Source organism: Astatotilapia calliptera, chromosome 20, assembly GCF_900246225.1.
Source record: "Astatotilapia calliptera chromosome 20, fAstCal1.2, whole genome shotgun sequence".
Classification (NCBI taxonomy): domain Eukaryota; kingdom Metazoa; phylum Chordata; class Actinopteri; order Cichliformes; family Cichlidae; genus Astatotilapia; species Astatotilapia calliptera.
The window spans coordinates 17,860,200-17,887,099 of NC_039321.1; the positions used below are offsets into that span (position 1 = coordinate 17,860,200).

Consider the following 26,900-nt stretch of genomic DNA (forward strand, 5'->3'; position numbering starts at 1 on the left):
GCAAATTCTGTGCTGCAGTAGCTGGAGTTTGTAAGGGTGCCATTTGTGAGTAGCTAATATATTTACCGAAGAGATGTTCGACTAATGCCACTCTCCAGTGACATGCGGTGAGTGCTACACTGTGGGCTCTTGCTGAATGAAGCTAGGACACCCACTGATGTTTCTTCATTAGTGACAGTTTTCTTGCGTCCACATTTTGGCAAATCCAACACTGAACCAGTTTCATGAAACTTAGCAAGCAGTTTGCTAACTGTAGCATGGGAGATGGGTGGTCCCGTAGGGTGTTTTGCATTGAAATCTGCTGCAATGACCCGGTATCACCAGATATCAACACAATTTCGATCCGCTCCTTACGTGTTAACCTCTTCGACATGTCAATGGCTGTGAACAAAGAGAAACTTGTAAATAACTCATGAAAGAATAAAGTTAAGTTGAAACCAAGCCCACCATTGTTTTTCTTGTGACATTACCAATAAGTTTGATGTGTCACATGGCCCTCTTCCTATTGAAAAAGTTGTATCCAAGATGGCTGACTTCTTTTTTTTTTTTTTTTTTTTTGATATACAATTTTTATTCGTTTATCAAAAATAGCATAAAACAACACAACCAAACAGAGAAGAAGAAAGAAAAAAAAAAACCCCAAAAAAACAAAAAACGGCTGACTTCTAAATGGCCACCATGGTCACCACCCATCTTGAGGAGTTTGGCCCCTCACATATACTAATGTGCCACAAACAGGACTTCAATATCACCAACCATTCCCATTTTATTACGGTGTATCCATATAAATGGCCCACCCTGTATATTCTGATTTAAAAGTGTTCCTTTCAATTTTCTTTTTCTTGAGTAGTATACATGTAGTGTTGTTAATGTTATTTCAGGACAAAAAAAAACATTACACTTCACCATTAAATTAAAAAAGGAAATGCGCTTCCATTTGTAACATGGTCTCACGAAGCCAAAACATACATGAACACTTTTGATGGAAGTGTTTTGAATGCATCACGTCAGTGTTTATGTAAGCATATGATAGCAATGCGTGTTGTTTCAGTGGACGCGATCATAGTTTCAAGTGCGGTATTTCATTTTGCAAGATGTGTGTGAGGTTATGACAACACAGATGATTTGGGAAAATGATCCACAGTTTCTTGTAGTTTCTGTTTCAGATGTTTGAGAAAATCCGTCACATGCATGAACACCAAACAGTGACACTGGTCATACTGGACAGTTCTATTTGAGAACCATTCATTCAGTAGCCAAAAACTGTTGGACTCCTGACGTCGCCCATTGGTCACATTGCCTTTTACTTTTAGGATTGCTGCTTACCTGATTGAAAACAACATGGATGTGAGGGCTGTAGGCAGTGTGAATCAATAAAACATGAGAATTTGTTTGTTTTATATGCATATTTCATGAAGACTATTCCTCCCATGTCTGTACGATTTTGAGCCCTGTTTAATAGAGTGTACTCGTTGGCTTCTCACACACAGTGTATAGTATTAGTGTATAGTGCATCATAAACCGGACGCAAATCCTTTGACAGTGGGCGTGGAGGTTATTCCTTATAATACTTCTTATTCTGCTCATGAATAAGTAAAGAGGAGGCCTTGAGACACACTCACTCACTTACCACACACACGCACCTGCTCCTGGATGGCCTCTGGTTATGCAGAGATGCGCACAGATCCACACCCATTCCCAGAGATTCCCCTCCCCTCCCACCTCCCTTGTCTTTGTCCTGATTGCAGCCCCAGGGGGTAGACAGTTAGGTGAGATGGCACTGCATGTCTAATCTCTTAGAAATCTATTTGCACTTCAAGGTAATGCTGCACAAAATTGCATTTTTTTTAATACCATACTCGTATTTTTCAGAGTCTGTCATTATGCTGTGTGTTTGGCCAGAAGTAATACTTGCCAGTGCTCAGTTTCAGTATTTTTCATATCCCTGGTTTAGGGCTTATACTTGTGTATTAGAATCTATACATTTTTAGTGTTTAAATTTTTTTTTTGTTACGAGGCTTCAAATTATTGATGTTTTGTTAAGACTAGATGTGTTTATAGTAGCTATCATGAACATAAACTCTCCCTTTAGGATAAAAAAAAAAAAAAAGGTGGAAAGAGGCACTATTGTACAGAGGAGTTGTTTAATTCTATATGACCCTTTCCAGGGTCAGTGAAAGGTCTGGGGAACCTGTTCAATAATTGAAGGAGTTTTATCTGTAATGTGAAAGCTCTCAGTGTCCATACACCACTTTCCTCAGAGGTGTTGAGTGATGGCTGTGGAAATGGGAAATGATAGGAGTTGTTTTGAATGTTTCCAATGGTAAGGGATACTGTGGCTGCTGGCGTTTCGATTCCATTAAATGCACTCTGCACAGCGACAGAGTTAAACGCTATGCAAGTAATCTTACACGCTGGTGCTATGACATTTTCAAGAGGGGGAATAAGAGTCACCTTAAATCTTGCTTCTGTATGTCATGAATTTGCCATTCTTTTCCTGCTTTGTGTGCAGATTGGATATCCCATGTGTTGCTGCTGTCCAGACAGATGAAAGGATGGGGATATAATTCTGGATGATAAGGTGAAGAATTTCTTCAGCTGAACAGAGAACATAAATGGTGAGATCCCATTTTTCTGAACAAAGCACCATTTTAAAAAGGCTAAAACCAAAAATGTGCTGTCAGATGTTAATAACCTGTCTGCACCCAGTGGACCCAAATCAATTTGTTCATACAAATTTCAGTTGGGCAGATATCACTCAAAGATAAATAAATAGTTCATTTGCTGTTCTAGCTTTATATTAATGTATACAGGTAATGGTATAAATAGGGGGAATGACACATAATAATACAGAGCCCATTTCTGTTAGTGTGGCAAAGAGGAATATCCTGTTTCAGACATAATACCTGCTAGTGGGTCCGTTTGGTGTTGGCTTTGGTCATGTTCGGCAACTGTCATAAGAAAGGTACAGGATATTACTTGAAGGCATTTAGTTAAACTGTGTGCATGCTTGGAATAATCAGCATTAGTTAGAAAAAAGAGCATTTTCTTGCTAGCTTAAATTCTTAAGAGGTTTTCAACACGTAATATTTCTGATGTTAAACCTAAGCTCTATAAAACTCTTAAGTTGCACTTTCCTTAGCTATATGGAAGCAGCTTTTAGCCTTATTAAATGCTGATGTTCAATCTTAAATATACGCTAGTGCAAGCCTTTAACCCTTTTTTCCCATCCTCAGAGTGTTTGCCATGCTACATGGGAACTCCACCCTGGTCTTACTGTTCATCCTCACCATTTTTGCCACTGTCTATGGTCATTCCTACCCCCGTTTTTCCCGTAATGACACTGAGTTCCAGCACCTGGTGCTCCACCCCGACCCCTCTGCGGGGACTGTGTACGTGGGGGCCAGGGACCACCTTTTCCAACTGGATGGCTTAGATGGACTGCGGTTGGAGCAAGAAGAGAGCACTGGACCTGTAATCGACAGCAAAGAATGCCTGCCCCCAGTCACTGACACAAATTGTCCCCAAGCCAGAAGAACCAGTAATCACAACAAATTACTGCTGGTGGATCCTAAAGCATTGGAGTTGATCACATGTGGCAGTGTGCACCAGGGCACCTGCCAGAAACGTAGCCTGAGGTCAGTCAGAGAGGTTTTGTTCTCTACCGAGAGGCCTGTGGATACCCAGTATGTTGCAGCCAATGATCCATCAGTGTCAACAGTTGGTTTGGTAGTGCGGCCAAGTGGCGGAGATAGAACTGTGATGTATGTTGGTCGGGGCTATACCGCCAGCCACCCACCCATCTCCACACGCCACCTTTCATTAAAACCCATCTTTTCCTATGAAGAGACAGCTAAACTAGCTGTGGCTGGGCGTCTTTCGGAGTATGATCATCATTTTGTGACAGCGTTCACACGGGGCACGTACGTGTACTTCTTATTTTACCGCCGTGACATCAAGTCACCATCAAGGGACTACCGGACATATGTCGCCAGAGTGTGCATGGAAGACACTTCCTACTATTCGTATGTGGAAATTCCTCTTGTCTGCCTATCACAGTCCCATTCACCTAGGAGTTACAATCTGCTCCAGGCAGCCCAGGTATTGAGTCAAAACATTATGAACACTTGTGCCTGATATCTTGTTGGTTCTTCACATTGCATCACAACCATTTTATTTTAACCATTTTATTTATTAGTGATAGAATTGCCACCCCAATATTTTTGGTGGCCCCCATTTATTTCCCTTAAATAACTAGAATCAACATTTAAAATTGTGCTTTGTATTTCCTTCAGTTAACTTTGTCTAATATTACAATTATTTTGATGATCTGAAACATGTAAGTGTGACAAGTATGCTGAAGAATAAGTGTTCATCAGGGTTACGCTGACCCTTTTTCTGTGCCTTTGTTGGAACAGGTGGGACACGGGCCGGGTCTGCAGGGTGAGGATCTGCTAGGAGTCTTTTCCACCAGCACCAGCCCCACAAACGACAATCCCTCACATGAGTCAGCTCTGTGCATTTTCTCTCTACACGAGCTGGACAGATACATCAACTCAACCCGTGACCTCTGCTACACCAAAGATGGGCGGGGGGAGGGAACAGGAGAGGCCTACATAGAATATGAGGTCAAGTCCAGCTGTGCCAACCTGCCCGTGGTAAGAATACAGGAGTAAATGTTTTGGGGATTAAGCGCTGACCTGCTTTTGATGTCGATCTTTCCCGTGAAAACAAATATTTTTTTTGAGCCTTTGCATGCTCATGTGAACCTTTCAGATTGCTGAGAGAGAACATCCTTAATGCTTTGTGCTAGTTATAGCAGGAAAGCCTCACAGTAGATACATTAAAACTCTCTATCATAAGGACTTATTCCCTGATGTCGACCCATACCTCAGCTATATCGACTAATTTGATGTAAGTGTTCAGCGGAAGCCAAAACAGATACAACCATGTAACGAAGAATGACAGGACTGGTAAGATTAAGTGTAGTAACAAGAAGAAGTAGTGACTACATATAATGGATGGATGAAAGTGAAGTAATGAGGTCCTTGTTAAAAAAAACCCTAAGGTCTCTAAAGCCCCAGGAGTAGCTCTGCCCAGCTGCAGCCATTCAGAGACCCTCTCCACTGCCCTGCAAACTGCTCAGGTCCTGCCAGCCCACAGAAGCATTTAATGGGATCGTTAGGGATCAATAAACCAAACTACCCCTGAATCATATGTGAAACTGCTTAATGAGCTCTGACAAGGAAGGACGAGTCTTCTTTTGAAAGCCACGGGCAGAAGAAAATAGAGAGGGAGAGAGGGGAAGAAACAGAGACGTGAAGAGAAAGCCTGTGGAATATAGTGCAAAAGAGGAGGAAATGAAAGTAAGGAAATAGATGAATGGGGAAGATAAAGTTGTATTAAATCATGAAGTTCCCCTCCTAGCAATGATGAAACGTTATCATTATTTTCTTAATAAACAAACTGAGCAAACTAAAAAAAGATCTCTCATTCTACCCACTCCTCCTCCTCCTCCTCCTCCAGGGCCAATTATCTAGAAGCAGAGCTTGGAGACTTAGTGGAAAAGCGGAATTTGGAGTGGTTGCTTTGCAAAGCCAAAGGAAAGGAGAGACCATGTCTCTGAATGAGTCTGCTTTAATCTATGGTGCAATCCTCTTACGATGTATTAAGAGGATTCAGAGGCTCTGAGGCAACAGTGGGAATATAAACTTATTTGCTCTAAAGCTTTAGATGTTTGGCATGACTTAAAACAACAAGGGAAAAATAATAGCTGTATTTGAAATGTGATATAAAAATTTAAATGTAGCTTGAAATTGTAGCAATAAAAGTCTCTGTTGTGTTTATTTGAAGATGAACCAGCAAGACAAACTCTCTATCCCGTCACATGTTTTAGAATACCCTGAAGGCATATCCCTGCGGCTCCGACCACACCCCAAGTCCAATGGCAAACAGGGAACCGCTGAAAGCTAAACCTGCATGGCACACCTCATCTGCCCGTCTCACCGCCGTGGCAGTCAGTGTCAGGGATGGACATAGCATCGCATTCCTGGGAGACTCCAAAGGGACCCTTCATAAGGTAGCTCAGACTTTTAGTTTTTGTTTCTGTGTGACCTTGGAGAGCCTCCCCTGGTGCGCAGAGTGGGAGGCAGGGAGAAACCCCTGACTCATGGAAATATTTCTACCAGTTTCTTATTAACCCGGTGGTCTAATTTTTCATTCATCGCGCTCACATAAGTGTCAGGGATTAACTGGATCTGTGTCCACGCAGGCCTGCCTTTGTGCTCTAACTTGTCTATGATTCACATCTCAGCAAAACACACCTTACACCACATAAAACACCCTGAAACACACAAATCCAATTTCAAAGATATTTAATCCAAGTCCACGCCAGTTCCCATATACTTCTACATCACTGTGTGACTCCGGCCTGGAAGATTCCTATCATTCCAGCATTCACAGTGTTCCAACAAACACAGGCTAGCATACCTTTGTGATCCCACGCTTAACGGGTTTGCTTTTTCTTCTGCACACTGCAACATGTTGGAGACAGGGTCTTATTTTGGGGGGGGTTTTTGTTGGAAAGTTTCGTCCAGAGTAGATTTCTAACATCGCTTAGACTTTTTATCAAAGTCTAAGTGATGTTTTCAGCTCTTCTGTACAAAACAAAACAAGAAAAGAGAACGCTTCTACCTTCTGAACAACATCTGCATAGATGTGATAGTTACATGAAGGGATCAAGATAAGAGGATTGTAGACACAACCTGTTTTGCTCTGTTTGTGTGTGTGTGTGTGTTCTTGTGTCAACTAGAGAGAGTGAGACACAGAGCCAGACTTAGTACTTTTAGGTAGCAGATCAAAGCTGCACTCAACGTAGTCATCTGAAAAAAGCTATTGTAACAGGATTAGCGTATCACAGCAGGACAAATTCCACAGCATCCAGATATGGGACTCCATTTGAGCGCGTGTTTGTGTTTCAGAGGAAAGAGGTTGACAACTGGTGACCCACTTTAAATGTAATACTGCAGTAATATGTTGATGGTCTGTAATTGGTGTAACTGACTTGATTTTTGTGGTTGTAGTCAGCAGGCTTTACCTGCGTTGCTTTGTTGGAATTAAAAGACCATTTCTGCATTTGCCTAACTGCGCATATTTGTTTTCACACCAAGGTTTCAATAAAACAATCGATACTGCTCTTACATTGGTACATTAACTGTGGAGCTAGAGCTGGAGGTTGTTTGGCTTACGCGAGCATTATGGATGGAAGCATAAAATGGAAAACATAACAACGACCATCTTACTGCTTCCTTGTTTAACTGGTACAAAAACCACACTGAACATGTAGGAACTCGAGTGCAGGAAGTACAGTACTTTTCATCCACGCAGGTTGTAATTATATTTATTCTGTTTATAAAATTTGCAACTTTGCAAATCTAATCTACGCCATGCTATCGTGTTCTTTTTAGAGAGAAGAGGCTTTGTTGCGGCAATTCTTCCAAATAAGCCATATTTGTTCAGTTTTTTAATTATGCTGTTAAGAACTTCAACATTTACCTGTATAGTCTGAGATGAAGCTCTCTGGCTCCTTGCAGTTTGCCTGAGCAATGAACAATCTGACCTTGTCTGTAAAGGACCTTATGACCCTTCCCACATTGATGGGAGCAACAATTGCTTCTCTAAGATCATCGTCAATGTCTTTTCTCCTTAGCAGTGTGTTACCCACACACATAAATTCTTCAGACAGGCAAACTGCTGAAACCTCTGCTTTTATAGAGATGCTCACACTTGCTAATGATTCATTAATGTGCATTTGATTAGGAGCACCTGCCTGCTACTTACCCTCTTATTTCCTACAGAAGGAGTAAAGGTGTGCTTAGGTTGTCAAACAACACTTTTTAAAAATAATAATACGTGTTGTTGTCCAAACAGATTGTCTAAGGAGCGTGTAAAAAAGGTCAATGGACTTGTATCAATTTCTTGAATAGATTTCACCTCTCACCTAAGGCTTCTTTGGGGTTGTTCATTTAATTTTAAGACTAGATTATTTGTTATTAAGTTATAGGTGTGTGAAGAGTGGGTACATTTTTTTTCATGACTGTAGATTCAGAATTCTTTAAATTCTGCTGACAGTTGGTGCTTAATTTGGCTTATAGTCTCTCCTTTCAGACAATTTATAAGGATTGTGTTGCTGAATGAGTAAATAACAGTCTCAGGGTATGAAAACTTGTCGCAGAATTAGGAAAGGACTCACTGTACAAACTATCTTATGAAGACGATGGGCTAGTGGATGTATAATTCTGAATGAATAATGACATTTTTAAGAAACAGTGTCTGTGATTTCTTTGCTGGCTTGGTTTTTAGAGCCACAAGTGAACATATTTTTGAGGGCTGACTACAGCTGTCTACTGCAATAGACAGACACAGACACCTATTAATTGGTGCTAAAAGACTAGAATTTCACTAAAGTGGAGCCAAAGCATCTTGGAAAGGTTGCATCACACAGAGGGTCGTGATATTTGTCAGATAATTCCATTAATAATGATCCACCACAAACACGGTCAAAAGGTCCAGTTCAGTGAACGAAATAGCTGAGATAAGTGAGTCCCATCAGACAGGTGTTGGCTACACAGCCCTAATTTTAAGTATTAACAAATGGGTGAGTGATTACGAAAAAACATCTCCCTTATTGGTGTCAGAAGGGGGAAAATTAGGTATAGACACTTTAAAGATGGATGTTGGATATTTTGACATGGAGCTCTTTGGAGATTGACTTGCTTTCAGAGACAGCCTTCAGTGCGCATTAGATGCTGCTCTGGGCAATTAAGTATTGGCTTTGTTTTTCAGGCCTGATGATTGCCACTTAATACCTTAAAGAAGCATTAGCGTGGTGGAGATACAAGTCACCTGGACGTCTTGATGGTTAACTTCCTTGTTTTGAATGAGCAAGTGGAAGAGCAGTGGTGTTCCTGAATTGGTTTATGTCAGAAGTTTCAAAATAAAAGTCAAAACGGGATGGTGTTGGTCGCTATCCTGGAAGTGGGTTTTTTTAATCCCAGCAATAGTAAAATGACAAATAATGGAGGAACATTGATTTACTGTTAAGGAGCAGTAGGCTAGAGTCAGGTTGTTGCTCATAGCTAGCTGTTTCCAGGAGATGGCCTGCCATTTTCAGCTTAAAAAAAGTTTCTATGATGGACACATCTCTTTAATGTTCCAAAGTCACAGAGCATTACAAAGCAGCTTCCCATGCCATTATGTGTTGAGTGCATCCTCTTAATGGGATAACTGATTCTCCATTCTGTCCACAGTGATCTCATTAACATGAAGTAACATGAGAGTTTGAATGCCTGGGAATTGCTTAAGCCAGAGGTGTCTTCCTGTACTTCATATTAGATTTGACTGTGTGATAATCACATTCATGCCCACTTCTACTGCGCTCCTTTGCAAGTCTGATTTGATTTGTGTTTGAGTTGTACGCTGAAGAAGGTATTCGTTTGTCTTTTATTTTTTTGCCTGTCTCAGTTTAGTCCTGCAGTGAGGGGAATAGATCACGCTCATCCTTTCTGTCCTGGAAATTCAAATTGAGTTGGACTGATATTTGCTACGTCATGTATACCACGAATTCTATGTCTTGTGCTTTTCTGCTATAAACGTCCAGGTTTATCTTGGCCGAGATGGCACTGTGGAGGTATACGAGAACACAACGATCCACCCCAACTCTCCCATTAACAGTGACCTTTTGTTGGATCAGAATGGAGGACATATCTACATCATGACCAAAACCACGGTAAGTTTACAATGAATTATAAACACTTTAGGATAGTTTTAGGTTTCCCATATTTTAAGTCCAAATATTCAACAGCTGCAGGGTTTGTTTTTTTGTTTTTTTTTGACTGAGTATCCCCATTCAACCACTCAACCAGATGTCTCCATGCACAAGACTGAACATGGATTGTAATCCATCGTCAACACTATTTATTGTTTGTCAGAGTTTTTCAGGCTTTGCGTCTTCCTCAAGCTGTTTCTCTCTCACTAATAAAAGAGGATAACAGAATATAAGCCAAAGAGTAAAAGAAAACACTGAGGCCAGCTGGCTGTTGAGGTCAAAAGTCACTAACCCCACTGTGAGTTGTACAACAGTCTGCAGGAGGTGTAAAGTCGCTTTTAACAATGGTATTGATCAGAGAAAGTGGCCTCCATTGTGTTGGCACACTCCCTACAGAGTGTGTGTGGGTAGCTATAGATGCTGATAAATGGACTTGGGGAAACTGCAAGTCTATACACAAAATTGATTGTGTCAGTCCGACACCACGGAGCACCTGAATGTAGCGCAGCAGAAGTTACATTTAGCATACACATGTGAGGCAGTTCCAGTTTCCTCATATACATTGCATTTGTCAAGAGACTGCTGGTATATTTGCATGCGAAAAGTGAAGTTCAGTTTATGGTAGTTAGAAAAAAAATTATGTGGTTAACCAATGCCAACAATAAAAGGGATAAAAGACAATATGTAAATAAGAGAGCTCCTACTTCCTAAAGTTTCTTTTTCATAGTAATGTGTGACAAAGATAGCATTAGCATTCCTAAATCCAAGCTTCTTTTTCTGCATTAAGTTAAAAAAGTGCATAAATAAAAACACACAGTACAGCATCAGCCTTGCGTCAATAAATAGTATTACTTTTTGTTACCTATCTTTAGTGCTTGAATTTCTAGTTAGATTAAGTTTAGCTGTATTATTGTAGGGTCATTAACTTACAATATAAAGTGCTTTGAGGCAGCTGTTGTTGTGATTTGTTGCTATATAAATAAAACTGAAAGTGGATTGAACTCAATTAAATGTCCAGTAGATGTTTGTAGGCGAGCAGCCAGTGTAAATATTTGTTAGCTAGTCAGCCGAGCTAGCTACTGACTCATATTGGTCTGGCTTGTAGAAACAGGACACACAAAGGGCCATAACACTGTTATTATAGTTACTGAGACAAACATAGTTAAATGTGAAGCTAAGATTAGAGAGCTAGAGATTAAATATCTCGCTTCGTACGTGTCGGTAAGTATGGCAGATTTATTTTGTAATGAGCAACTTAGCCATCTTTAGTAGTCTGATGTGAATAAAAAGGAAATATAAACACAATAAAACTGTCATTACAAGCTGAAACAAATATTGAGTATAACATTCAAACTAGCTAGCTAAAGATTACATGTATAGCTAACTAAATATTTAAGAATTGTTTTTATGTCATTTTGCCATAATTTGTCTTTATTTCCATTTTCACTAAAGCAAAGCAATTATCACATTAAAAACCAAAGACAACCTCTTCAGTATTTGCCACAGTAATGCAATAAACCAATTATCAAGTCCAAGTTATTACATTGTGGTTGCCAGTTTGATGAGTTCCCAGGGACTCTGATGCAAGTTAAAATCTTTGTAAAGCCATATGCCTATAAAAAGCATTCACATTTTACCACAAGATTATTGACTTACTCATGATTATCCATGTTCACATATGAACAATTTTTGCTTTATTTGAAGCTGAAGATTTTATATATAAAAAAAGATTGGTTCACTTTAAAGACTTCATAGGATTCATAGGACATTAGTACCATTGTTATCTACTTTAATCACCTCACTAGTTTAGCCTTACTTCTTCTTTCTTTCTTCATTTCAGGTAGAGAAACGTCCAGTGGCAGAATGTGGGGATCACTTAGACTGTCAGTCCTGTCTGTCTGCCAGAGACCCCTATTGTGGCTGGTGTGTCCTGGAGGGACGGTAAGAAATGTATTATTATTATTATCATATTAATTTTCCTTTAAGATATAGGGAGATGTAAATGCATCTTTACTGTGGCCATGATTCTCTTTTCTGATCTTATTCGATTTTCTTACATGTAACATTATTCAGCTGTGGTCAGCGGTGGGAGTGCCAGCGAGGATCTGAGCAGGGTCACTGGTTGTGGAGTTTCAACCAGACACAGCAGTGTCTCAGTATCCAACACCTCAGCCTCTACAATATCAGCCGTGGAGAGGAAACTGATGTAATACAGGGGGAAAGGGGCAGCAGATCGAAGCACAAGATTACGTTGTTGTTTCCAGTTCTTGAATTAAACCCTCAGTGGGTAGAGTTAAAAAGTAACCATTTACTTTAATGAAATGCCCTCTTTGTCTCTTTTCCTCCTTTCTTTCTTCATACTGTCCTTTCCTATGTAGATTACAGTGTCAGTAGAAGGCCTACCCAGTCTAAAACAAGGCGAGGCCTATTCTTGCTTCTTCCAGTATACAGAAACACCGGCTTTGCTCACTACTGCTGGTGTGATATGTTCCACCCCTGATGCCAGCAGTCTGCCCCCCATTAGCCATGGAGATGGTGGGTGTTGCATCCACTCATGTAACTGTTGTAAATAGTGGCTGGAGTGTTTTTGGACTGATTCACAACTTGCATGTATTTGTTTCTAAGTGGCAATGTGAAAGCTACTTCCTTCTAAAGTGCAAACAATAGCTAGTGTCAGATGACAAAGATACATGACATATATTCAGGTTTTACTTACTATTCTCTTTGTAAAAGCAAAGTTCAGGCTGCCCTCAAATAGTGTCCTCCAGTCGCTCACTGAGAATTTCAAAGAATTTGTATGTAGTTACTCCGTGCACATTTTTGATTTATTGATCAGTCAACTTGAAGCTAACGTGTCCTGGCTTACTTGTTGCAGAGTTTGTAATGGTTACCTTATCGCTGCGCTTCATAAATGTCACGGTAGCAGAGACAGAATTCACCTTCTACAACTGCAGCTTGGTGCAGCAGCTGTCTGGACGCAGGCCGTGAGTACCTCTCTAACCAAGACACATGCGTACACACACTCACATTATTAAATCTAATTTGGCGAAATGCATTAGATGCTAGTAAGGTGTTTCCAGCTTGTTACTGCAGTAAGAATGCCTGTTTGCACATTAGGTGTCTGAGTCTCAATTGTTAGCACTTTGGCTTAATTAACCCTGTTGTGGATACGGACATGGACAACTGGACACACTATGGCTAAGTAGCTATTCCTGGTATACTTCTTTGAAGTCCACCACCTGGGCCACTTGTTTAGTTGGTGCATTGTAACAGAAATTTTTCAGTGAAGTCTGCACGGGCACAGAAATAGCCCTAACCCGATATTTCCATAGGAATTGCTTGGAAAAATTCATAATAATTTTTATATGTTTCAGTTACAATGATTATTTTCTTTGTTTGTATAGTAAGTGTAATGTAGCGTTGGGTTGTGTGAAAGAGTCTGATTGTTGTCATAACAGCCCTTTCAGAGATTGCGATCATGTTTTTTTAACATTGCTGTGTTCTCTCCCAGATGCCAAGGGTGTATCAGCAGTCGTTGGGGGTGTAACTGGTGTATCCACCAGCATGTCTGCACACATAAACATGTCTGCACCGAAGGAGTGACTATCTACAACCAAAATGTGAGTCTGCACGACACAGAGAGGGCTTTTAACTGTGCTGTGCATATAGATTCTATAAGGGGAAATGGATAGCCTAAGAGTGTTGTTTGTTTTATGAGCATTTATCATACTGCTTTTCGCACCACACATACCAATTTTTGCATGCATTTTCTGTTGTTTGTTGTAGTTCTGTTTATTTTTTTATTTACTGTCCCTGTTCTATTTTTTGGTTTACCATGAATGTTTTTATGTTACTCATAAGTTACTCCTTAATGTTTTTTTGCTTTCACCTTCTGTTTTATCCTAATTTGTCTTCCCCATGCTTCTTTTCCCTTCCCCTCCCCCTCCCCCCTTTGCTTATTCACTTGTGTTTCCTCATCGTCAAGTTCAAACCTCCAACCCCCACCACACCAACACCCAGCAGAAAACTGACCCCTCCACCTCCTACTGTCCCGACTGCTACAACAACAACTACTGCAACAACACAGCCACCACCCACAAAGACATCTGCTCCCACCACTACAGCTGTCCCCACCACTACAATCAAAGTAATGCCACCAACAACCCCCAATGCTGAATCCATCACACCTATTGGCCTCCCTACAACTTCTCCCTTTGTCAGGACCTCTACGGAGCACACTGAGGTCACCACCATTGGCTTCTTCGATGTGGGAAGAACAACAAAGGGTACTGATGAACCTACCAGAGGTTTTTCAAAGGATCAGCTCACTGATAGCTTAAATATCACACAAAGACACACAGTCACTCCATTACCCAGCAGCACTAGTCACCAAACAGACTCTCATTCTTTTGAACCATCTGGTGGATCTTCCTCTGAAATGAGCATGAGCGCTTCCAGCGAAGTAACCCTTTTATCAGACCCAAGAGATTCCAAAACTCAAGAGAATGACTCACCACTGTGGCTGAACAGGTCGACGAACCCAGAGAGTGAGGTGGTCTCAACAAGTTCATCTGTCATTCCGACATTTGTATTGACACAATCACCTGAAACAGATATTGACCTCAGCTTTGATTCTGGAGAGAACTCCCAATCTGATTCTACAATTGACTCTTATTTTCTGGTGAGTGCCAAAGCCAGAAAAAGAACTACTGTCACAAGTCACCAAGAGGAACCACTTAAATCCCCTAAATATACATTTAGGGGAATAGGCTTATTTGTCTCCTCAAATTGCATCTACAAAAAATACCCTTTAATAAGGCTAGGTAAGCAAATAGTTCTTATATAGTGCTTTTCTACTCTATCTTGAGTACGCAACTTGTGCATTCACCCATTCGCACAAGCACTTTTTTCTAAGTTCTTCCTAACAGACTAGGATCGAACTACCAACCTTCCAGTTAGTAGGTGACCTGCTCTACCGCCTGAGCTACAGCCACCCCAAGTTTAGGTTTAAAGCTTTACTCTAGGTGGTTTGCAAAAGGTGCCAAACCAGCAATGACTGACATTACTGGAATTTTTTTGAGGTTCAGTGGATTGTCTATCATCATATCATAGCTGTTAACTTGTTGAGCACTAGCATGATATTACAGTGCTACAAGCTAAGCGTCCGTCCCTGTGCTTTACTCATACATCTTATGCTACATTGTTGGACATGTCTTTGTGTTGGTTATCGTCTTTTTGTTTCTCTTAGTTTTATATTTTGTTTGCATTTTTTCTAGGACAGCAACGTTTTTTATGGGATTTACTTTTCTTTGACAGCTTGTATTTCAAAGATGAACAGAAGAATTCTTATCCATAATATACATCATTATCTATAGTAAGGGCACCATCTTATTTTTTAAATGGACAGTTTAGTGGGGTTGTTCTTAGTTTGGTGGATGGAAGTAGAATGTGGCTTGTCCCAAACTACCTTTTACCCATTGCCTATATCAAATTTGTCCAAATCAGAGTAAAAATATGAACTTTAAAAAATAAACAAACAAACAAAAATGTCCAGAGCTGGAGAATTAATTAGGATTTTATTAACCCTGAAGATTTTAGTTCTTATAGATGTTCAGTGAAAGAAAAAAGAAATGAGCAGGTGCCTGCGTAACATTAAACGTTGAGGGCAGGATGCATGTGCAGGTCTATAAATGGCTGTATTGTCTGTATGTGTAAATGATTTTGCCATGTCCTCAGGAATGCCCGTGTGTCGAGAAAGTTCAGGATTCTCCTCTTCTCCCTGTCAATGTTGAGCGGAAGATCACTCTGGTGGGACAATACCTAAACCTGTTTCAGGTTTGTCTCATCCTTAAATCTCAACATATATTCTCTGTTACATATTTTAAAATTGAGATTTGTTTCACTTTGTCAGTCAAAAACACTTTTAGAAACTCTTTTGTGTTGATACCAGGACACATAAGTTAATAATGTGTTTATTTTGGAATGTATTTGTGGGTCCACTCTGTACATTCAGGATGAAGATTTAAACTACGAGTGTGTACTGGACATTGAGAATAAGTCAGTGGTAGTGGATGCCTCAGTGCAGCCGGATACTGCAAAGCCATCAGTCTTCTTTATCACCTGCCAACCGCATCAGGTCAGATTACTGCAAGTCTGAAAGACTGATAACTACTCTGATTGTCTGTCTCAGTGTAACTGAGTAAACGTCCTGTGTGTGTTTGTACACCAGTTTCAATAAAAAGCTGCCTTTAAATGATGATTTATAAATACTTATTTATTAATGATAACCTGTTTAGCACAGCCAACATTACAACTAGTCCTATGTTACACCAATAAACGAGGGACATGTGCTGAACGAAGCCTGTTTTTGCATCAGTGAGCTTCATTAGCTCTCAACCAGATAACTGGACGTACGCTGTAACAGCTGTACACATGGTTTGCATCACACGACCTTGTACACATTATTCTTTTTGACTGCTCGTCTTGTTTCAGTATGTGTACTCGGTCTCGCTGGAGGAGTACCCAACCACAATCAATGTGAGGAGAAAAAACAACTTCCTCATTGACAGCGCTGAGGATCTGTATGGTGGGTTTGCATAGCTGTGCATAGTTGCACTATAGACAACTGTTGTTTAGAGTACAATAGTTTTGTGTATAGTGCATTCATTTCATATTTACTACTATAGTGCTCTCTGTTTACTTTATACCCTCTCTTGCTTCAGTGACTCTGTTCAATTGTTCGGTGGGGCGGTCAGACTGCAGCCGGTGTCGCACAGCTGACCCCAAGTATGGCTGCGTTTGGTGTGGTGGGGCCAGCAGTTCTCACTGTGTGTACCAAGACTCCTGCACCGATGAGATCAAGCACACCTGCCCAGCACCAGTCATCCACTTTGTAAGATATTTCTACCTTCTTTCCAATACTTTACTCACTTTCATTAAGTAGGGCTGAAAGGAAAACCAAAAAGTTTTTCGTCACACATGGGGCATTGTTAACTCTCATTTAACATAAAACTAACATAACTGACAATGTAAATTCATTGTTTTCTACTTATCTGAAGCTGGATTGTGATGGCAGCAGGCTAACCAGGCTTCCAGCCACACTTTCCAGTTCTTCCTGGGGGATCTTAGAATGAACTGTTCTATGGACACAGTTCTAGAGTTGGATGTCTCGAGACCACTTTTACGTGGTCTTGGTCTTGTCTTGGTCTCGACGGACTTTGGTCTTGGTCTTGTCTTTGTCTCGCTGTCTTGGTCTTGCTTTCTCAGATCGACATAGTGTTCGGAGATTTGGAGTCAACCATCGGCGGTGCGCGGGGGGGTGGCTTACTGGGCTTAAGCCTGGGTCATTTTTTCAGAAGCCCGGAGTCTTTTGGAGTGTAATTTGTTTCATAGTTAGATGCCTTATTGACAACTGTATAAAACAAAAACTACACACAATATTCAAAACAAATAGTGCACAGTCATAAATTCCCCCTAATTTTGGTATGATCTGAGCTCAGGCACTAGGTGACTGAGCACAGCACTTGCGCATGCATGTGAGCGAGGGGGGAGAAGCTGCTGCCTGCGAGTTTTGCTGCAGACAGAGGAGAGCTTAAATTTGACCAGGTACCAAAGCAAATCATTCGTACTTTACAAATAATGTAAATATGACTGTGTATCACAAAAGAGTAACCACTGAATAAGCACTTAACAGCTTAGAAAAAGTGATTGGATGAATGAATTAGTTATATAAAGAGCTTTGAGTGCTCGGGGAGAGTAGAAAAGCGCTGTAGAAGAACCAGACCATTGGCATGCAAACCAGATGCTGAAACCACCCAAACTGGCTGCTTTCGATATGGAGGAGCAATGGCTCTACTCCAACTCCTCACCCTACCTCTGAGGCTTAGCCCATTTGATCTCATTTTATCTGCTTGTATTCATGACCGCACTCTTTCAGTCATTACCTATATTTCATCACCATGAAATATGACTTATATATGAACCTCCACCTGATGTGGAAGGTGCATGATCTATGTTATATTTTCAAGCATGCCTGATTAAGCCCTATGGACACAGGCCTGATCAGCAGACACTTGCCTTCAAGTTCCCCTTCCCAAGCTGGGTTCCAGGAAAGGTTCCCATTTTCTTGCTTCCGGGCAAGGTGGTTGAGCTGCAAATCTTCCTCTTCATTTGTGTTTTCCGAATCGCTCGTTTTGCCAGTGGGAGACCATAAGAGTGGCTAATGCCCCAGAAACAATGGCTCCCAGGATCACACGGAAATGCAGACCTCTCCACTACTGAAAAATTGTGATTTGCTGAGGGGGAATAATAACATGTGTCTCATATGTTTTGATTTTTTATCATACAATCAAAGTTGAAATCAGATTTAAGGTGAGCACACAGATAATGTCCACCTTCAGCAGATGCCTAGAGAAACAAATTTACTGTGTCATAATCTTATCATTTTATGCCATTAAAGGCAAATATCTACGTTCCTCACAGTATGTTGAGAGGTGCTTGCTCACAACACCTGTGCATTAAAGCGGACTCCAAACCCTCATCATTTCATTTCTTCCATTTACATTCAAAATAATATACAAGATAACAACTGACGTTAAAACCCCCCACATATATCCAACAGTCTGATGAGCCCCACTTTTATTGTTGTTGTTATGTTGCTCATGCGAATATGTGCATGCTCACCTTCTGCTGTTCACACAGTTCATGCTGGCATACTGGTAAAGTTTAGAGCGTGTTTCCCCTATCTTTGCCCTGCCACCCCCAGCAACAATTCTTGCTTCAGGAAATAACAAAAGACTACAAGGAGATAAAAAAAAAGAAGTTTTAATTCATTACAATGTCACTCTGTTTTGCTTTATGGTGACATTAGTTCTTTTTCTATGCTCAGGGATTCACTGTGAGCTAATCAGATGTAGAAGTAAATGATAGTAACTCCAGCTGAGGAACCAGTACATATGGGTCAATCATACCATGAGTACATCCTTATGTCCCCGCTGGTCCCTCATTTCTATCCTCCTAACTTGGCCACTGAGACATATCAGTTTTGATCATGCACAATATTCAGTTTGCTCTTGTGTTACAGCTGGACCCAGTATCCGGTCCCGTCGAGGGAGGGACAGTGGTGACCATTTCAGGCTCCAACCTTGGTCAGAGAGCCGAAGACATCCAGGGCTCAGTCACAGTGGCAGGTGTTCCTTGCAATGTGATCCACAGCAGATATGAAGTCTCCTCAAGGCAAGTCAGGGGCACACCTGTGTGTACACCGTTCTTTTATGTACCATACTCCCTTTGTGACAGTTCTGTGACTCTGTTGTGTAGGATAGTATGTGAAACTACAAGCAGTGGAGGGGAGAAGAGTGAGCAGGCCTCAGTCAAAGTGATGGGAGGAGGAGTCGGGCTGTCAGCTCAGTGTTTCCATTTCCAGGTAAATTAAGCAGCCATCAGTGTGTTTACATTAAACTGTAAAATGAAGTATGTGTGTGTACAAATCTGTTTTTCCTGTCTTCCTTCTTTCATCCCAACCGGACGCGGCAGGTTTCTTCCTTTTGAAAGGGAGTTTTTCCTTCCCGCTGTGCTTGCTCATAGGGGGTCATATTATAGTTGTTTTTTTTCTCTGTATGTATTATTGTAGGTTCTACCTTACAACGTAAAGCACCTTGAGGCGACTGTTGGTGTGATTAGGTGCTGTATAAATAACACTTACCGTAAATCCCGGACTACAGAGCGCACCTGATTAAAAGCCGCATGCTCTAATTTTAGAAAGAAAATCAATTTTGTACTTGAACAGGCCGCACCGGATTTTAAGCCGTATGCGTTTCAATTGTAATATAAGATATTTACACAGAGGTATTACACGTGAGGATTTTTAACGTTTAATTGAATCCGTAAGGTAACATAAACATGGTAACATAAATGTTAAGGTAACATACAAAAACACATACTGCAAATGCTTTTTTTTCTTCGAACAGCGCCTGTTACACGGCTACCTTTAAGTATACGTACGTATCAGTAACACACAAATTACGTTGCTTATGTTTTTTTTACGGAACAGTGCACAAACAACATTACAACGTCTCTTAACAACCAGTAAAAATATATACCGTATATATACTACTTAGAAATTTTATTGGTCTACTGTTACCAGGCAAAATGTTTTTGGCCGCAAGAAAAAAAATATGCATTAGCCGCACATCAGTATAAGCCGCAGTGTTCACAGCGTGGGAAAAAAGTAGCGGCATATGACCCGAAAACTACGGTAATTGAATTGTTTAGTCCAAAATCCAGCATTTGCAAAAGAGGGACGAAAGGAGAACAAAGCAAAACAAAATATAATAATACATTAGGTTGTGTGTATGCACACATGTTCAAGAAACAGCAATGCTAAAGAGAGATTTTAGGAGAAAGGCCTTGCAAGATATGTGTCGAGAATGACAAAGGATGAGGTCCACAATTAAGAGGCTGAGGTTGGCTCAGTCAGCAGCCTGTTTGTTCTGTATTTAATGAATTGAACATTTTTTCTCTTATCATTTATCTTGATTTGTGTCCATTTCGGTTATTTAGACTTACTCGTACAGTGTTGAGTCAACCCCAAACTGTTCAGAAAGAAGCCTGTTCACTCTTCAGAGAGCTCCAAATTCATATTACCCAGCTACCACGAATGGGTCAAAAAGAAAGAAATAATGCACTAAAAATGCAAATAAAATGAAACATTTCAAAAGTTTAAACTTCAAATGGGAACATAACAAAGTAACAAACGTAACAAAGGACCTAAAGATTCAAAGTAAAAGGAGTTGTTTCCTGAGAACCACTGTTGGGTTTTATAGTGGCTCAAGCACTGTATCAGTCAGCAGGTACACCTTCCTGACATATTGTACTTATGTGTCTGTGTAACCGGTTTCTGCTTCATACCGCTGCAACAGTTCGGCCCAAACAGACTCCTTGACTCTGCGTTGTGTTGTGTTTTTAAGAAGACAAGGAGTCTCTGATCGATCGTTGCCACTTTATTTCCTGAATGGAAACAACGGTGTATTATCAGTGCACAGGCTCGCCACACACCACTCCGCACAGCACATTTTCGTATGGCTACGGCAGACTGGCAGCGACTACTGCAGCCATATTACAATTTCTAATATACAATAAAATAACAGCAACAACAAGTGATGTACCTGAATGGAAACAACGGTGTATTATCAGTGCACTGGCTCGCCACACACCACTCTGCACAGCACACTACGGCAGAACATCTCATTAGCATTCTGCTTTAGCATATAGTTTCACACATTAATAAACAAATGAAAAGTACATAAAATTGGTGTTGGACATGTGTCCACTAAGCACTTATTACACTCGGTGCCCATCAGCTAATCAAACATGTTTTATGTGTCTGTACTACTTAGCTATATCGTGTGTGTGGAACAATACAACTCACCTCTCGTATGGCTATGGCAGACTGGCAGCGATTACTGCAGCCAGCCTCACCTAACCAGCCACACCGAGAGGGGGGGCGCTGTTTCCCCATTACACTGACATTTGTGGCAAGTGGAATAATACCACATAAACACTGTTACATTCCCCCCTGCTGAATTCCACTTGCACACTCAAATAAACAAACACCACAAACAAAAAAAACACCCTTAAAAAAAAAACAGGTACACCACAGTCACCATAACACAGAGGACAAAAACCCAATAATCCTCAAAAAAAAAAAAAAGAACAAGATTTAAAAAAAAAAAATCCAAAAGCTAATCCACAGCTACCAACATGTGATAAATCTGCTCAGTAATACCAGGTCGTACAGTCAGAAAGAAAATTCAGTCAGAGGACTATCCCCAAACGAAGTAGAAGAAGAAGTTGGCCAGACCCCTTCCAAAAAAAGAACAAAATATGCCAGTTACATATTTCATCACATCATAACTGTACGCCACTCTGACACAGAAAAATCAACGACAAATAATCAGTTTCAATTCTAAAGATCAAAGTCCCACTTCAACAACAATAGAATCAACTCACCATCATCAACAATATTTAAACTTTAACAGGTCTCTGATGCATCATTTCAATCAACCTGGAAACAGGCTTAAGTAACCGTCTCCCACTCGATCTAGCACGAGTCCCCACCACCCTGTTAACATCAATCGAGTCTGCGTTGGGCGGAACAACTGTGGTCGAGACATGACCCTCAATAGCAGCTTCATTGTCCTGGTCGCTGTCAGTAATGGCTGCAAACTCCAAAACAGAGGAGGCTGCAACTGGGGCCACAGACATAAGCAGGTCAGAATGTTGACCACCAGAGGTGGCATCTACCTGCTCCTCAGTGTCAACAGGGGGAACACTGGTACAGGAAAGCTCTTGATCCACCATGCTGCCTTCTGGTCGAGTAACCTCTGTCATCAGCGAGTCGCTGGACACTGCAGACGGTAAGTCAGACACCCAAGCTGTCGTCCTGTATTCAGCCGTGCCCACTGATGAGTTGCAGACAGCTTCTCCGTCGCATCCAACCATCAGCGAGCCAGACTCAGAAAGCTCATCTCCATCATCCTGAACTGAAGCACCACTGAGAAGAAGGAAGTTCACTGGCATTATCAGGTTGCGATGCACAACTTTCACTTGCCCTGTGGAATCATCCATCAGCTTAAAGGTGTGACTCTCATCATTTTTGTCAAAAACTGTATAGACAACACTCTCCCAGCGATCAGCAAGTTTTCTTTTGCCACGTCCCTTTTTGTTGGCCAAAAGGACGCGATCACCAATCGCTACTGGGGCTCCCCGCACCTTCCGGTTGTAGAGGTCCGTGTGACGCTTCAAATTTTTGCGTGCCACCTCCTGCGCCAAATCCATGGCCTCTTTGAGGTCCCTCCTCAATGTCTGGACATATCGATCATAGTTCATGATGTCTTGGTGCTCAATAACAGAGCCAAAGATCACATCAATCGGCAGTCTTGGCACTCTGCCAAACATCAGCAGAAATGGCGCATAGCCAGTTGTCTCATGGACTGTGCAGTTATAGGCGAATGTGAGAGCTTTCAGTGCATCAGGCCACCTTTGCTTGGCTCTTGGGGGTAATGCACGAATCATGTTGCCCAAGGTATGGTTCATCCTCTCGCAGGAGCCGTTTCCCATCGGATGGTATGGGGTCGTGTGAGACTTCTGGACACCTGCCACATTCAATAGCTCGGCAATGAGCACACTCTCAAAATTAGCTCCCTGATCTGAGTGAAGGCGTTTCGGAAAGCCGTAGATGCAGAAGTAGTTATGCCAGAGTTGGTGTGCCACCGCCTTAGCAGACTGATAGCTCAGGCCTTTCTATGCCCCAATCTTAGTAAAGTGGTCTGTGACCACAAGCACATCCACTGATTTGTTCGCCGAATCCTCCGCAGACCAAAAATCTATGCAGACCAGTTCAAGAGGCTCTGATGTTCTGATATTCTCCAAAGGTGCTCTCGCCTCTGGCTCAGGCGACTTGCTAACAACACACGTTCTGCAGCACCGTACATACTCTGACACATGTTTGGCCATACCAGGCCAGTAGAATCTATGCCTGGCCAGATTAAGTGTTCGTTGTTGTCCCTGGTGAACGGCTTCATCATGGACGCCTTTCAGTACAGCGAGCCGCAAGGTTGGCGGAACAAATGGTAAATGGCCTGCATTTGTATAGCGCTTTTCTAGTCCATAGGACCCCAAAGCGCTTTACACTACATTCAGTCATCCACCCATTCACACACACATTCACACACTGGCGATAGCAAGCTACATTGTAGCCACAGTTGCCCTGGGGCGCACTGACAGAGGCGAGGCTGCCGGACACAGGCGCCACCGGGCCCTCTGACCACCACCAGTAGGCAAACACGGGGTTAGTATCTTGCCCAAGGATATTTGGCATGCAGCCAGGGTGCAGCCTGGGATCGAACCACCGACCTTCTGCTTAGTGGCTGACCTGCTCTGCCACCTGAGCTACAGCCACCCACAACATACAGATAAGTCTTTGTCTTTGAGATTGGATTCTTGGAGACTCGATACAGCACACCATCTCTCACAGTTAACTTGTCCCAAGCCCTTAGAAATCTCTTCGTATCAACCGGTTCACTTGCCCGCTCCCTCCTCGAGGGTCTCTGTCCCCTTTCCACATAGGAGATCACTCTGCACAGCACATCATCACGCCGCTGGTGTCCCACTAGGTCATCACGCGAGAAGGGTTGAGAGTCAGACTGGTTTGGCGTAAGCACAGTCTGAGAGCACTGGGGCAGAAGGAGAGCATGTGGCCACACCCTGGACTCATGTTCACTATGGGCCTGGAAGACAGCTCCCACCTCAGAAGATGTCAGCATTCCTGTCTGTGCAACAGCCGTGCACTGCGAAACAACAGGCTGGTCATTGCTTGAGGCCTTATCAGCTGAGTGAACAGTCCATCTGAAGGCCTCCTGAACCCCACCAGTGGCGACTGCCTCTGCTTCTGCCAGAAGTTCCTTATATGGAACCCTTATCAACCGGTGGGAGGCCCTGGGGTGCACGAAGGGCCCCCTGCTCAGCGCGTCAGCAACCACATTTTTAGGACCAGGAATGTACTTTATGTCAAACTGGAAAGGCGCTAGCTTTGCGATCCACCTCTGCTCACATGCATCCAGTCTTGGCTTAGAAAGTATGTAAGTGAGAGGGTTATTATCCGTCCATACGGTAAACTGATGACCCCTCAACCAGTGATGAAACTTGTCGCACACCGCCCACTTCAATGCAAAGAACTCCAGCCTATGCGCTGGGTACTTGGACTGTGCATGATTGAGTGTCTTACTGGCAAAGGTGATCGGACTTGATGTAGAAGCCCCAGTAGGAACTTGCGACAACACGGCACCAAGGCCACTGCTGGAGGCATCAACAGAGAGCAAAAAGGGCTCCTCAAAATTAGGATGGGCCAGGAGCACTCGATCCAACAAGGCCTGCTTCAGCTCATTGAAAGCTGCCCTGCATTCATCCGTCCAGTCCTCCTCACACAGCTTTGTATGCACCAGCACTTCGCCGTGAACCACGAGGGCCTTTATCCCCAGATGTCAGCCGAAACAGAGGTTTTGCGATGGATGAGCAGTTCTCAATAAATTGTTGGTAGAATATTACCATCCCCAAAAATGAGCGGACCTTCTGTTGGGATGGGACACTCGAACCCTCTTCCATAAGGTCTGCCTCTGCAAGGGATGTAATGGATGCTATTTTGTCAGGGTCTGACTGTATCCCATCAGCATTTACAATGTGCCCCAGGAATTTCACAGACTGTCCCAGAAAATGGCACTTCTTTGGAGCCAACTTAAGGTTGTGAACCTGGAGTCTCTGGAACACCATATGCAAACGCTCCAGTGCCAATTCTTCTGTCGGGGCAAAAACCAGAACATCGTCAAGATAACACAGCACACTGAGGAAGTTCTGATCCCCAAAAATGCCTAGCATCCTCATGAAGGTGGCCGGACTATTGCACAGTCCTTGTGGCATACGATTATATTCGTACAACCCAAATGGAGACGTAAATGCCGTGTACTTACGGTCCTCCTCATGCACCTCCACATTATAATAACCCGAAGTCAAGTCCATTGTGGAGAACAATCCGTTCCCTCCCAAAGCAGCCAGTGCGTCAGCCGGATGTGGGAGTGGGTGAGCATCTTTGACAGTTCTAGCATTAAGCCAGCGAAAGTCGTTACAGATTCTTAACTCACCGGACTTCTTCCAAACTAAGACCAGGGGTGATGCAAACTCACTGCAAGACTTCCGAATTATTTCCCGTTCCTCCATGTCATTCAGAACCTCTCTTAGTTTTTCATAATGAGTCGGCGGCACACGTCGGCATGGCAACCGGAATGGCTTATCGTCCACAACTTGAATTCGATGTAGGCAGCCGTTAGCCTTGCCACAATCCAGCTTGTCTCTCGAGAAGATAGACTCAAACTGGGCAATAAGGCCAGTTTTTCTTTGCCAGCCGGCGAAACTGCACATGAATCAATGTCGATATCAGACAGCCCCAGATTTTGCAGCACTGCATGTAAAGGGCTACAACCACTTGTTACCTCCTGTGAGGGTAAATCATCTGGCAGAGTGGAAACATCAGTGACTAGACTCTGCTCATCATGGCACCAAGCTGAGCCAGTAGACCGTTGCATGTTCTGTTGCAAGTAGGAGCCAGTGGGGCTGAAGTTCTCCACTGCTGCACAGGGGGACATGTCAGCCAACTTCATGTTCCGTTTCAGTGTTATCAGCTTGTCAAAGGGGTTCAGCACTTTCACAGGGAGCCACCCATCACTGTTTAGATGCGCTACAGTTCTCCCAACCATAACTGACCTCGGTCCAGACCTTGACTCGGGTGGGCTCTACAACTACAGCACTGCCCACTTCCCCATTATTCATTAGCTGCAGCCTGCCCCAAACAAGGTGTTCTGTCAAGGGCTCTAATGCTACAGCTCTCTTTAGCTTGACAGTTCCGATCTTATCACCAACATGCCCTGGGGCCACCACTCCTGACATTGAACTCAGCAGATTTTTATTAGGCTGTTCTTCAGCACTCAGGGTCTTGCTGCATTCCTCTCCTAAATGTCCCTTTTCCCTCAGGCGATTACCCAGATACCTCATTAGGTTTCTGCCCAAAATGAGGTCCTCACTCTGCCCTGCAATCACCAACATTGGCACAACAACTTTACAGCCATACATCTCCACCGTAATGTCACACACACCTGATGGAACGGTCCTCGAACCACCACAGCCAATCAGGACGACATCCGTGGGTTGCAAGGTGGGGGTCTGCAGCACTGCATGATGTAATAGTTGGGGCATCATATTGGTGCTGAGGGTGCAGGCCATAGAGCCACTGTCAAGCATGGCTTTAACAGACACTTTGCCACCCAGGGTCACATTTTCATAGAACAGCTCATCATGCTGTGTTAGTCTGTGTGTGTTCTGAAGAACGGGTCTCCGGCCTAGCTGGCGCTCCTCACAAACAGTGTGTAATACAGATTCTAAATCATCAAAATCATCCTCTTTGGGGGCAATTTCAGGCCTAACACTTGCCCCCCCACATGTAGGCCATCTAGTTTCCCAGCTGCTG

At 42.5% G+C, this 26,900-nt stretch overlaps 1 protein-coding gene across 3 annotated transcripts in view; it reads left to right on the forward strand.

Annotated features, from left to right (window-relative positions):
- The first annotated feature begins 2,514 nt into the window (after positions 1-2,514).
- plxnb1a (plexin b1a) overlaps positions 2,515-26,900 on the forward strand; it is a 47,591-nt gene continuing 23,205 nt past the window's right edge. Inside the window, exons 1-17 of one of the 3 annotated variants that reach the window (XM_026153706.1) lie at positions 2,515-2,618; positions 3,237-4,101; positions 4,419-4,658; positions 5,897-6,079; positions 9,659-9,787; positions 11,667-11,767; positions 11,900-12,032; positions 12,205-12,361; positions 12,702-12,810; positions 13,338-13,446; positions 13,812-14,507; positions 15,563-15,661; positions 15,840-15,962; positions 16,319-16,412; positions 16,549-16,718; positions 18,909-19,060; positions 19,145-19,250. In XM_026153706.1, the coding sequence (XP_026009491.1) occupies positions 3,247-4,101; positions 4,419-4,658; positions 5,897-6,079; positions 9,659-9,787; positions 11,667-11,767; positions 11,900-12,032; positions 12,205-12,361; positions 12,702-12,810; positions 13,338-13,446; positions 13,812-14,507; positions 15,563-15,661; positions 15,840-15,962; positions 16,319-16,412; positions 16,549-16,718; positions 18,909-19,060; positions 19,145-19,250 (3,456 nt within the window). In that variant the 5' untranslated portion in view covers positions 2,515-2,618; positions 3,237-3,246. The remainder of the gene's footprint in view (positions 2,619-3,236; positions 4,102-4,418; positions 4,659-5,896; positions 6,080-9,658; positions 9,788-11,666; positions 11,768-11,899; positions 12,033-12,204; positions 12,362-12,701; positions 12,811-13,337; positions 13,447-13,811; positions 14,508-15,562; positions 15,662-15,839; positions 15,963-16,318; positions 16,413-16,548; positions 16,719-18,908; positions 19,061-19,144; positions 19,251-26,900) is intronic. The other 2 variants (XM_026153705.1, XM_026153707.1) reach the window with 2 other exon arrangements.